General features: G+C 34.5%; 1 protein-coding gene across 1 annotated transcript; it reads left to right on the top strand.

Annotated features, from left to right (window-relative positions):
• Positions 1–9948: 9948 nt before the first annotated feature.
• LOC133188560 (26S proteasome complex subunit SEM1-like) lies at positions 9949–13083 on the top strand. The gene is made up of 3 exons (XM_061324070.1): positions 9949–10050; positions 10263–10359; positions 12945–13083. Exons 1-3 carry the CDS (start codon positions 9966–9968, stop codon positions 13000–13002), a joined length of 240 nt encoding a protein of 79 aa, XP_061180054.1. The 5' UTR covers positions 9949–9965; the 3' UTR covers positions 13003–13083.
• The last annotated feature ends 1081 nt before the right edge of the window (positions 13084–14164 follow it).

The following is a 14164-nucleotide window of genomic DNA, read 5'->3' as shown; positions in this document are numbered from 1 at the left end:
TCTACAAGTATTATTTTCCTGTTTACCCCCAAAGTGGACTATCCCGATTTGTTACACATTCATGGGAAGACTAGAATGTTTCGCCCAAAAACATGTCTCGTCCTGCGACGGTCAAGGAATCTGATACCATTTATGTTCAATAACAACATCTTTTAGAAAAAAAATATTTTAATCATTTTCATTAAACAATCTTTAAAAAAATGTTTTTCTTATTTCTGTCTTTTCTATTCATTTAATATGACACAAGCCTGCATGGGGAAAAAACAATGGCCACGTAATAATTACTATATATTGGTTGCTTTAGTCAGGCAAGTTTCTTGAAAAGCTTTTACTTATAACCATGGTTTAAGATCAATTTTTCCGTGGTGTAAAACAAAAGGTTGTAGTTATCGTATTTTCACTTGTAGTCATGTCGTTTTTCTACTTTGAGATACAGACAAGAAAAATTATAGTAGACGTTTGAGGAAACCCCGGATTAAAACTCTATTGCGAAACAGAATTGCAACGTAATTGTGATGTGACAATCCAACATTTCCTTCACATTTCTTTGATCCTTATGGTACTTTCATTCAAACAAACGCTCGGCTGACTCCGTAAATTCTGACCTACTTATCGGAGTTTACAGAGACAGCCGCCATTTTGGACCCGCTTCAAATTTAGAAATGCGAATATCTAGAGTTTGGATTGATCAATTCTAAAATGAATTATATATAAAGCATTTTCAGAAGAGTCTCTATTAACCTTATTAAAATAAAAGAAAAATATAGAAAAACAAAAAAGTTTAAAAATACGACTTTTTTAAATTCGCATCCGGTAACGACCGGAAGTATTGACTACGCACAAAAAGGTGATTCCCCTCATCTTGAAGACATAACCTATCATCTCTAACAAGTCTCCAGTTCATATCTTAAACCATTTTTGAAAAAAAGGGGGGACAAAATTTCATTTTAAAATCAGAAAACTGTCAATAACTTGGCACCAGAAGCGAGTTTTCCAAATTTTCCTTCTGATGAACAAAGTTCATTTGACGACGCATAATTCCTGAAAGTTTCATTTAAAACCACTGAATAGTTTTTGAGAAATCGCCTGCACAAAATTTTGGGGAAAAAAATAATAATAATAATAATAACTAGAAACTCATTGCGAGCAATGAGAGGTCTTCCGTCCGATTTTGAGAATAAAAACGTAAATTCAAGCTGAAAAGGTGATAAAAGAAATTCAGACACTCTGGAGATTTAACCCTGGTCGTCAGCCTGAAAATCCAACGAGCTAACTATTAACCATTCACTTTTTTGCATCACTTCCTGTCACGACCGGAAGTAACAGCGATACGAGATTTTCTCGCGATTAAGAAAACTGATGACTGACTATCAGTCCTGAAAGTTTCAGACTTCAATCGTTTACTGTTGCCGAGCAATATTGTGAAAACAAATTCTAATTTTGAGGACAGGTAAACAAGCGACTGGAAGTGAATTTTATTAAAAAAAAAAAATCTCTGACGTTTCTGTAGACATTTGCAGTATCTACAAAATGCATAAAAAACATTTCAAGTACTTTATCGATAAGCAATATTTATGACAAAAGTTAAATATCGAAATAACTTAGTTTATCACCTAAAACGGAAGTTGAAGTTTTAAAACAGCGAAAGAGATACAATAAATTAATGCAAACTTTAATTTTAAAAAGAAAAGTTAAATTTTTTTATTTCTTTGATGACTTCCTGTGACGACCGGAAGTTTAGACTGACGCGTTTATCCAAAATGGTTTTGCCTACTCCTCAAGGTCTGTTACTCATAAAAATTTGGTGTTTTAATCTTTTACCTATTTTTGAGATGTCGCTCAGACAATTTCTCATTTTGAGGACAGAAAAACACGCGACCAAAAGTGAAATTTTGAAAGATATTTAAGGTTACTCTAGATAAATAAAAACGAAAAATGCAAAAAATTCAGATATAGTCGGGATTAAACCAAGATCGGCTGCCTGAAAAGAGCTAGGTTCACTTTATGCATAAAATGGACCTGTAGATATACCAATTTATTGACTAACACTTTATGTTCCATTTTAAACATCAAGATAAAGTAGAGACTTAGTGCTTTCATAACCTATTAAAAATTTTCTCCTTAAAGCAAAGGTTCTGGAAAACAGGCTTCATGGAATTGCAATGTTATTGAATTTTAAGGAAAACTAGTATATTTGAGTACTTTCACAGAAGAGAAATAATATGAGCGCACCCTCTGATCTAAAAAAAAAAATAAAACAGGTTTTCTAATCCTCAGAAATAGTTCTATCAGTTAATAGTTGCATATTTAAGATCAGAGGTTACGCTCTATATTAAATATCGAAAAATAGCTTTAAAAATTGGCTGTTTTTTTAGAATTTTTCAGGATATGAGGAAAATGGCGCATTTCATGACGTCATAATGCATTGGCTAGCCAGAAAATTACGTCTTTTTGATAGATACGCAGTCATCAAAGGTTTAAATGATATTTAATGCATTGTCAACTAAAACCAAGCAGTTTCAATTTTTCTGAAATTCACAGGGCCAAAAAAGACCCTAATTGAACCTTGTTCTTTAATATTGAAACCACTACATTAGCGCAATGTACCAGCCATCATCGATGTTTACCTTGCACTCATTCCCTGAAGTAACGAGTGTCAGGCAGGTTAATTTTTTTTCTTATAGTGCGGAATTATAGGATGAAAACTAGCCAGCTAAATTTTGTGCAAGTACTAGTAGATTTACATCGGATTTGTTACTTGAGTTTTAAGAATAACTGATAGCGGAGAAAATAATCTGTTACTGATCAAAATTAAAAAAAAAAAACTATTGTGTTTACTTCCTTTATTCTTTATGCATTCAACTTTCTATTCTATGCAATTCCAAATACAGACATGTCCGCGTAATCTTTTTTTGTACTTCTACACTACTGCATCAGACCATTTGTGAAAGGCGGGTCAAGATCAATATTTCGCGCCAAAGGTCACGAGTAAATCTTCGCGCCTTTTGTTTGGAATGTGTCTTCAATTGAATAAGTGTACGTGATAGCTTCAATGAAATTTAAAAAAATATATGTTGCTATAGCCTGAATTTCGAGCCTAAGAATGTATATTTATCACACTGTATATATAACATATCGTATACAGGCAAATAACATAAAGGCAGCGCTAAGTTTCCTTACACATTTTATATTTCTCTTTACCCCCAAAGTGGATTATTCCAATTAGTAACACATTAATGAAAAGACTAGAATGTTTTGCAACAAAACACGTTTCGCCATATGACGCTCAAGGAATCCGATACCTATTATGTTCAGTAACTAGCATCTATAAAGAAATATTACCCCACTAATATCAAAGAAAAATATTGAAAAACGTAAAAGTTGAAAAATTGACTTTTTTAATTCGCTTCCGGTAGCGACCGGAAGTACTCACGACGCACGAAAAGGCAAACCCGCATATCTAGAAGTCATGTTCTATGCTCTCCAACAAGTCTCCAGTCCATATCTTTAGCTGTTCTTTAGATCTCGCGTGGATAAAATTTCATTTCAAAATCAGAAAAATGTCCATAACTTGGAACCGGAAATGATTTTCTCCAAAATTCTTTCAAATGTAACAATGGCATTTTATAGCGCATTATCCCTGAAAGTTTGATGAAAAACCATTGAATAGTTCTCGAGATATTGCGTGCACAAGATTTGTCTAAAAAATCTATTTTTAAAATATCTTCTGGTGGACAATTTTAAAAACAAATTATATATTAAGCATTACGATAAGAATTTCTATTACCTCTATTAAAATTAAAAAAAAATATTGAAAAACGTAAAAGTTGAAAAAATTGACTTTTTAAATTCGCTTCCGGTAGCGACCGGAAATACTCACGACGCACGAAAAGGCAAACCCGCATATCTAGAAGTCATGTTCTATGCTCTCCAACAAGTCTCCAGTTCATATCTTTAGCCGTTCTTTAGATCTCGCGTGGATAAAATTTCATTTTAAAATCAGAAAAATGTCCATAACTTGGAACCGGAAGCGAATTTCTCCAAAACTCTTTCAAATGTAACAATGGCATTTTATAGCGCATTATCTCTGAAAGTTTGAAGAAAATCCACTGAATAGTTCTCGAGATATTCCGTGCACAAAATTTGTCTAAAAAATAAGAATAATAATAATAATAATAATAATAATAATAATAAGAAACAGTAGAATCACTATAAGGTCTTCCGTGAAGACGGAAGACCTTAATAATAATAATAATAATAATAATAATAATAACTAGAAACTCATTGCGAGCAATGAGAGGTCTTCCGTCCGATTCTTAAAATAAAAACGAAAATCCAAGCTGAAAAAGTGATAAAAGAAATTCAGGCACTGGAGATTTAACCCTGATCGTCAGTGTGAAAATTCAACGTGATTTCTTTGATCACTTCCTGTGACAAGCGGAAGTGACGACTGACGCGTTTCACCCAAATGATTTCGCCTCCTCCTCGAGGTTTATTACTCATAAAAGTTTGGTCTTTTAATCTTTTACCTGCTTTTGAGATCTCGCTCAGAAAATTTCTCATTTTGAGGACAGAAAAACACGCGACCGGAAGTGAATTTTTGAAAGATATTTAAGGTTACCCTAGACGATTGCACTATGAATAACATATTTAAAATTCATTTCAAATACTTAATCTATAAAGAATATTTATGGGAAAGTAAAATATTCAAATTATTTAGTTTTTCTCTTATAACCGGAAGTTGTCGTTTTTGTTTCCGATGGGACCAACATCTTTCGTATCTGCGAAAAAGATACAATAAAGTGATGCAATTTTTAATTAAAAAAAGAAAAGTTGAAATTTTCGATTTCTTTGATCACTTCCTGTGACGACCGGAAGTGACGGCTGACGCTCTGAACTCAAATGTTTTGTCTACATCTTAAGGTCTGTTTCTCATATAAGTTTGGTGTCTTAATCTCTTACCGTGTTCGAGATCTTGCTCAGACAACTGATAATGTGATATTCTTTGCATGTAAAATTATATTTATATATGCTTGTAGTAAAGACGCCTAAAATATTACATGGGTCTTTCAAAATGCAAGGATATTAAAGATTTCTTTTAAAAAATGAGAATAGCGCAGAATTCACAAAGAAAAAAAACGCTCAATGTCGTTTATAAAGATGAAAACGTAAATTAAAACTAAGAAATGAGAAAGAAAATTCAGACATAATTGGGAATAAACCCAGATCGCTGCTTTAAAATTTAATATGGACACCACGACACCAGCGCAATTTTACCATCCATCATCGATTTTTGTATCAATGCTTGAAGTAACAAGCGTTAAGGAGGATAAAAGCTTTTTTTATATATATATACGGCGGAATTATAAAATGCTAACTAGTTAGCCCAATTTTGTGCAAGCAGATTAACATCGAAATTCGTTAATTGAGTTTAATTAAACAATAACTGTCAGCAGAAGAAATAATCTATTACTGATGAACTGATGATTCTGTTTACTTCTTTTATTCCTTATACATATATATTCAACTTTCTATTCCATGGAATTCCATATACATGTATTTCATGTCCATGTTATCTTTTTCTGCTCTTCTGTATCAGACCATTTGTCTACTATGAAAAGGGAGGGGTGTTACAATACATTATTTCGCGCCAAACGTCACGAGCAAATCTTCGCGCTTTTCTTTAAAATGTTTGTTCTATTGAATGGTTTCCATCAGCATATATATTATTGTATGTACCGTACAAATTACTAATTCTATTGCATTTGGAGGTCAGAATATTTATGTTTTCAAAGACAGATTATCCATTTCCAAAATCTGCCAGATCCAATAATTCCTGTACATTTTATTGATCCTTATGGTAGTTTCGTTCAACAAGACGCTCGGCTGTCTCCGTAAACTCCGACCAGCTCGTCGGAGTTTACGGAGACGGGCGCCATTTTGACCCCGCTTCAAATTTTAAAATGCAAATATCTAGAGTTTGAATTTATCAATTTTAAAACAAATTATATATTAAGCATTTTTAGAAGTGCTTCTATAAACTCTAATAATATCAAAGAAAAATAATGAAAAACAGAAAAGTTGAAAAAATCCATTTTTGAAATTCGCTTCCGGTGGTGACCGGAAGCATCGACGACACACAAAAAATTGGTCAGAACATCTACAAGTCATGCTCTATCATCTTTGACATGTCTCCAGTTCATACCTTTAGCCGTTCTAGAGGAGATAGAAAGACAAAAATCCAATTCAAAATCAGAAAATTGGCCATTACATGGAACCGAAAGAGATTTTTTGAATTTTCTCCTCAAATGCACAAAGTTCATAATAATGTCCATTATCCTTGTAAAAATCACTGAAAACCACTGAATAGTCTTTGAGAAAACGCGTGCACAAAATATGGGAGGAAAAATAAGAATAACAATAATAATAATAAGAAACAGTAGAATCACTATAAGGTCTTCCGTGAAAACGGAAGACCTTAATAAGAAACAGTAGAATCACTATAAGGTCTTCCGTGAAGACGGAAGACCTTAATAATAAGAAACAGTAGAATCACTATAAGGTCTTCCGTGAAGACGGAAGACCTTAATAATATTTAATTCAACCAAACCATATCTAAAGTGATTAAAATTTCATATATCTAATGTCATTGTCACTAAGTTTACCCCATAAATAAAAGGAATGAAGAAACGACATCCGAATTATATTTATCAAGATGAAATAATTATACAAAGATATATTTACAAATCCTATGGTCCTACATAGTAAAAATAGAATCGTACATGAAGTCTTTTTTTTTTTTTTAGATCAAAACGAATGAAATGCAGTGAAATTTATTGATATGCATACACAAAGTAGGCCCCTCATCTGCTCATGAGGCAGGCTTTGTCATGCTTACTACGTACGTTAATTTTAGAAGACAATTTGTAAATACCATCTTAACACTTCTTAGTCATGGTATATTTAATTCACGAAATGTTTCAAGAGTGTAGGATTCTAATAAGTTAAAGATGTATATTAAGATTGATACATCGCCGTTGTTTTATAACACTAAATAACCTTCTGTGGCCACATGTTGTGGGCGCCAAATGAGAGTAAAACAAAAGCCGCCATTCTGATATAAAACGAATTTTGATGAAATTGCATTTTATATAGTTGATAAACAATAAAAATAAATATTTGAATAATCCTATTAAAAAAACTTTTCAGTCGGCACGATTTAAGTGGGTCGGTCGCGTTAGGGGAAACAAACCTATTTTTTATTTTGGCCTTACCTGTGTATTGTGTGCGCTCAAGCGGAAAGGGATTTATTGTGGTGGCTGTACATATTTCACCTCTCTGTTTAAAACAATGAGAGTCTCATTTGTTAAAATGACACTAAAGTCTTGTAAAATTTTTTTTTGATTGGGCGGGGGGGGGGGGAGGGGGGGGAGGGGGGTCCCGAACACCCCCCCCCCTGAATCCGCCACTGGAGCCCAGGAAAGCTTATGGGTATAAATTATGTAAGTTTTACATACTAACTTTAACGGGACGACCGTTTGATTGGGGGGGGGATTAATTTTTTCCGAGTCCGATTATTAGTCAGCCCACGGGCTGACTAGTTACGGTGGGATGAAACTGCAAGTGCGCTTGTGTAATTTGGAATTCTGGGTAAAAGATGCATACGACTTGTTCTAAAGAAACTCGTGCTATTTGCTCCAACCAAAGGGCGTGATTCTTCACAAACACCCTCTAAACAAAGACTTCGATCTATTTATAGATTGCATTGTTCTTCGTCATTCTCGACGAAAAATTAAAGAAGAGATTGTTCTAAGTGGGAAATATGATACTATGAAAATATATCAGTGCTTCTTATAGAAGATGAGAAGTTTATATGCAGAGCACATTTAACACTTGATATATATATACCCTCAATCGCCGTTGCAAGTTCACGGATTTGTGTGTATTCCTCTGAATGTCTGATGCAAGATTCCCACTCTCTACCATCGGCTCATACATTCACCTCTGTCGTTGGCTCGCGTATATCACAGTGATAAGCACGAGAAATAGTGCGTTTGTTTTAATTCATTAAAATTAAATTCCTGCACTTATGTTTGTCTTTTAAGGTAGATATTTACTAAGTAGATCTAGAAATATTAGTTTAATTTGAAATGATCCTAGGAATATTATGTTTTTAACCTTATGTCAAAAATCTTGACGCTAGCCCATTGCAGAGGTGTCTGAGAGAGGAACGAACGACAACTCTGCATAGGAGATTGCAAGACTCCCTCGATCAATACCTTGCATAAGACATGTACAGGTCGGAATTCACACAATAATCCACTTGCACAAAGGTCCCAAAACAGTGAAAAAAAGAATATCTTTTCACTCTAATGATGGAAGTTATGAAAACGTCAGAAGATAACTTAAGATGTGTAAAGTCTTATAATTTACACGATGATAGACATGTAAGTGCCGCTTGTGCACCTGAACCGCGCCCACAGGTGAGAAACTGACCACAGTAGAACTTGAGAGTTGAGAGAAACTGCGCGGATTTATAGACAGCCCCCCCCCCCCCCAATAAGAGAGAGTGAGCGAGATGGAATCCAGTATCATTTTAGGGTATACGTACTGTATGTATAAAATATCTTGATTTTCCAGTTTATTACTTTATTTTGGAAGCAATTCTTTTCTTTCCAAATAACACTAAAATGAATGCTTAAATTTAGAAATTGAATTAAATATACATACAGTATGCACCCCTCCCCCTTCCCCTATCATGCATTGCCTCGAACCTGCACAATTAAAAACTTTTAACTAATAATAATAAACACAATCTAACCCAAGGTCTACCTTCCTTTAAGCATCATAATCTATATCATTTATAGAATTCAACAGTAAAATTGAAAATGTATACATTCTTCAACGTTCAATGATTGGGATCATAGTGGCTTTGTTCATTTCTGAGACGAACTTTATCTCATGGCCGTAGGAACCGGGGGGGGGGGGGGCGTGCCCCCCCCCCCAATAATTTTTCCGATATATAGACTACTTTAGAAAACATAGCTACTATATGCTTCCCCCCTCAATAAAAACGTTTGATGACTTTTTATTCTATTTTATTTAATTTTTTTTTTGCTTGTCAAGGAATTTTTGGTAGTTAATAGTGCTCCTCCAACTGAAAATGTGTGGCTGTGCCCCCCCCCCCCCAAAAAAAAAAAAAACTGAAATTACTTCCTACGGGCCTGTATCTGATGTCCGCGCCCAAGAGAAATTAATTGGAGGTCATCATAAAGATCACGATATAGTCTAACTAAAATTTATTCTATGCTTTATTATTATGTACAGAAAATATGTTAAAATAAGAAAACGACTGGGCGAATTTTAACTTAGACGACAATGACTTTTAATGAACACAACATGATGGATAAAACAAATCATATACCATCACAAAACAAGAAATAAACATTCTGTATTCCAGTGGCTGACTCTCAGCTTTTTTTAAAAAGCTAACCTTGTTTATTTTCATATAGGTGAAGGACAGATTATTTATTTCCAAGATGATCGAGGACAGATTAGTCTGACAAGCAGAAAAAAAGGAAAACGTCCAACGCCAATACTCTGTTTCGGGGGGGGGGGGAGGGGGGTAGTAGTCAAGGAAAGATTATTTATTTTCTTGCTAGTGGAGGACAAATTATTTAATTTCAACATTTTCAAGGACAAATAATCTGCCCCCCCCCCCCTTTAAGAATCAAATTGTCGACCCCTAATTATACAAAATAATAAAACAGCTGGAAATTCCGAATGTGTTGTTACAATTGGAAAGATATTGAATAAAACTATACAATGGAAATAAACAATTTTAGAATATAAATGAAAAATGGGGAATACAATAGAGCAATATTATTCCGGAACCACAAACAAGGTTTGGTTTTTCTTCTCGCTTTCACTCTCAAGCGCCCTTGCGATACAGATTAAAAATCAACATGAGTGACGGGAAAGAAAAAGACAAAAAACCTGATTTAGGTTTATTAGAAGAAGATGACGAATTTGAAGAATTCCCAGCAGAGGGTACGTTTGTGTAATCGTTTTTTTAAAATTCGTTTAATTTTTTTTCTTTAGAAGTACGGTGAACAGTTTTCACATGCCTAAACATATTAGTCTTGTACATGACTAATTTTTCCATTCCGCAGGCACCAATGACTTGCAAATAATAATTTGATTCTTTACAAAAATTATCATAAATGTGGCATATGTAAAATGTTAGTTTAATTTGTAAACAGACTGGACTGGTGCCGATGAGGACGAAGAGGATGTGAATGTGTGGGAAGATAACTGGGATGATGATAATGTAGAGGATGATTTCTCACTACAACTCAGGTATGTAGCTATTCTCTGTAGAGGATGATTTCTCACTACACCTCAGGTATGTAGCTATTCTCTGTAGAGAAGTAGAGGATGATTTCTCACTACAACTCAGGTATGTAGCTATTCTCTGTAGAGAAGTAGAGGATAATTTCTCATTACAACTCAGGTATGTAGCTATTCTCTGTAGAGAAGTAGAGGAGAATTTCTCACTACAACTCAGGTATGTAGCTATTCTCTGTAGAGAAGTAGAGGATGATTTCTCACTACAACTCAGGTATGTAGCTATTCTCTGTAGAGAAGTAGAGGGGGATTTCTCACTACAACTCAGGTATGTAGCTATTCTCTTCTCTGTAGAGAAGAAGAGGATGATTTCTCACTACAATTCAGGTATGTAGCTATTCTCTGTAGAGAAGTAGGGGATGATTTCTCACTACAATTCAGGTATGTAGCTATTCTCTGTAGAGAAGTAGGGGATGATTTCTCACTACAACTCAGGTATGTAGCTATTCTCTGTAGAGAAGTAGGGGATGATTTCTCACTACAACTCAGGTATGTAGCTATTCTCTGTAGAGAAGTAGGGAATGATTTCTCATTACAACTCAGGTATGTAGCTTTTCTCTGTAGAGAAGTAGAGAGGGATTTCTCACTACAACTCAGGTATATAGCTTTTCACTATAGAGAAGTAGGGGATGATTTCTCACTACAACTCAGGTATGTAGCTATTATCTGTAGAGAAGTAGAGGAGGATTTCTCACTACAACTCAGGTATGTAGCTATTCTCTGTAGAAAAGTAGAGGATGATTTCTCACTACAACTCAGGTATGTAGCTATTCTCTGTAGAGAAGTAGAGGATGATTTCTCACTACAACGGTAGACAGACATCTTGGCCCAACGACACCTCAGCCTGTGACGTCTGACACCTCGGCCCTGACAGGTCGGCCCAAGCAAAATTTTATGATAGAAAAAATTAATCCAGTGTCTAAATTGTTATTACTATCGATGTAATTATTCTTTCTGATGGTCAAAAGATTTTTAAAAAAAGTCAGGGGGGGGGGGGGAGGTCTATAATAGAAAATTGGTGAACTTCCCTAAGCAAATCAGATCAGCACGTTCTTAACTAACATCTATCTCTTGTGAAAAATCCCCAGTATATACACTTAAGTGGAACTATAATATATATCAATATTCTATCGTAACATTTTGCATTATTTCTCTGACGATCTGAAACATCTGATTTTATTGTTTATACTTATGTCAGTATAAATAATCGTATAAAAAAATAGTTTAAGTACGTAAAATAATTGCATTATTGATCTGAACTTCATTGTATGTTTCATCATGTTCATTGTTTGATACAGATAGCTAAAAATAAAATAAAAAAATCTGGGTTTTAATGCAAGTGGAATTCTTCAGAAATAAATGGATGTAAATGATCTGAATGACTGTCTCACAATTAACCCTGCTCGTAATTATTCCCTCATTGTCGCCAATATGACATGCACTGGAGACTCCAAAGGATGTTCCACGGCATCTTATTTGTTTATAGGTTAGCACTTTAAGATTATAATTGTCTTTTTATTCCTTGATTATCGTCAATCATGCAGCTTGTGGAAGGTCTTTTTATTACTAAAAATAACCTTGATCGTTTACTTTTTTCGGTCAAAATTCTATTGAAGTCGCAGATTGGAAATATATAATACTTCCAGTTCCTAATAAAAGTTTGCTTGGGCCGAGGTGTCTTAATTTTGGCCGACCAGTCAAGGCCGAGGTGTCATTCGGCCGAGATGTCAATGGGCCAAGGTGTCGTTGGGGTGAGGTGTCTGACATTCACTACAACTCAGGTATGTAGCTATTCTCTGTAGAGAAGTAGAGGATGATTTCTCACTACAACTCAGGTATGTAGCTATTCTCTGTAGAGAAGTAGGGGATGATTTCTCACTACAACTCAGGTATGTAGCTATTCTCTGTAGAGAAGTAGAGGAGGATTTCTCACTACAACTCAGGTATGTAGCTATTCTCTGTAGAGAAGTAGGGGATGATTTCTCACTACAACTCAGGTATGTAGCTATTCTCTGTAGAGAAGTAGGGGATGATTTCTCACTACAACTCAGGTATGTAGCTATTCTCTGTAGAGAAGTAGAGGAGAATTTCTCACTACAACTCAGGTATGTAGCTATTCTCTGTAGAGAAGTAGGGGATGATTTCTCACTACAACTCAGGTATGTAGCTATTCTCTGTAGAGAAGTAAAGGATGATTTCTCACTACAGCTCAGGTATGTAGCTATTCTCTGTAGAGAAGTGGACATGGATGTGTCAACTTCTCTAAAGAGAATAATATATTAAAGATAAGAAAGATTGAAACATCAACAGGTCAGGCATAATCACCAGGTTCAGCACAATCTCTTGATTTAGCTTAGCCACAGTTGAACTTCGGTATCTCGAACACTGATATCTCGAATACCATGGATATGTCAAAGTGATTTGAAAGTCCTAACCATGGATTTCTTAAATATTTTACCCTTGTTACTTTCCATTTAACACAAGTGTGAAAGAATACATACAATTTTTATGTTCAAAAACATTATATTTCATTTTAGGGCAGAATTAGAGAAGCAAGGGAAGACTCTAGAAGGACAGGAGCCCATGAAAACTTGAAAATATCACTTTCGTAAACATATTTATAAATGTCATCATCTTCTTCATAATGTCTTATAGATAAATCATCCACAATTTGAACAGATTTCTGTTGTTAGTTTATGTGTCAATGTCATCATTCATTTCATAAAGCTGACTTGTCCACAACTATTCAGTATTTAATATTCACCCATGGATATTATGGTACAAATGTATAGGACTATTTATCACTTGTCTAAATAACAAAATTACCTGTCAACTTATCCTGTTTTGTGCTTAAATTGTAATGAAGACATTAATTCTATGTTTACATGAATTTGTTTACTAGATAAATTTTCAAAATTTACCATCTTCATACTTGTTGCCATGTTAAAACATTTTGTTTATTGAGTAGACTATTTGACTGCTGATCTTCTCACGTCCTGATTTCTGTCAAATCAACAGTTTAGCCACAATTTTTTATGCGCTCATGGCATCCCATGTATACACATGAAGCAAAATTAGTAAGTGTGCATCAGTAGTCTTTTTGTTTCTTGTGGATTCACAATATTGATTTTTTTAACCTCCAAATTTTTTTTCCTGCGGAACAGAGGCAAACTTGAGAGTGTAATTTTTGGACAGTGAGAAACACCCCATAAATGGGTAACAGAATAGATCGAAGTTTCAAGAGCAAAAGATGATCAGACCATACTACTTCACAAATTTTTTCGCTATTATAAGGAGGTGCCTGCATGGCACAGTGTTTTGAGCACAATGCTCTAAAGTAGCAAAATAAGATTATTCTTCTATCACGGGTTTGAATCCAGTTGTGGGTCAAAGAGACCAGTCCTTTGTAGAGACTATAAACAGAGGTCCTGTGCCACAGTAGGTGCTAGCATGAAAAAGATCCCTCACTGCTCAATGGCTAATAGTGCTGAGTACAGTCTAAATTTGCAGCCTCCCAATGTCAATTGGTGGCATCCAAATATGAGTGAAAAATTCTTGAAGGGAAGTAAAGTTAATTGTATCCGATTCTAGTGAATTAAGGTATGTCACTCGTCAGCTTTTTAGAAAAGTTCAGTCAGAGCCCTTAACTTCAAAACTATTTATTAAAATTCAATTTTTATAACATATTTAAATTAAACAATGCAAATTATTCAACATTGAATGAAAAAACTGCTCAGAAATTCATAAAGAAGCAAGA

The sequence above is a fragment of the Saccostrea echinata genome, unplaced genomic scaffold, assembly GCF_033153115.1.
Source record: "Saccostrea echinata isolate AGI-Se365-2 ecotype Australia unplaced genomic scaffold, CSIRO_AGI_Sech_v1 ptg000001l, whole genome shotgun sequence".
NCBI classification, from domain to species: Eukaryota; Metazoa; Mollusca; class Bivalvia; order Ostreida; family Ostreidae; genus Saccostrea; species Saccostrea echinata.
Note: the sequence above shows the minus strand (reverse complement) of the source record. Positions and strands in the feature narration are given on the sequence as shown.

What these genes read in the sequence shown, in the direction of transcription:
- LOC133188560 (XM_061324070.1), top strand. Translation starts at nt 9,966, where the DNA reads ATGAGTGACGGGAAAGAAAAAGACAAAAAACCTGATTTAGGTTTATTA. An exon ending in TGAAGAATTCCCAGCAGAGG is followed by an intron (nt 10,051 to 10,262) that starts GTACGTTTGTGT and finishes ATTTGTAAACAG; the next exon opens with ACTGGACTGGTGCCGATGAG. An exon ending in GATTTCTCACTACAACTCAG is followed by an intron (nt 10,360 to 12,944) that starts GTATGTAGCTAT and finishes ATTTCATTTTAG; the next exon opens with GGCAGAATTAGAGAAGCAAG.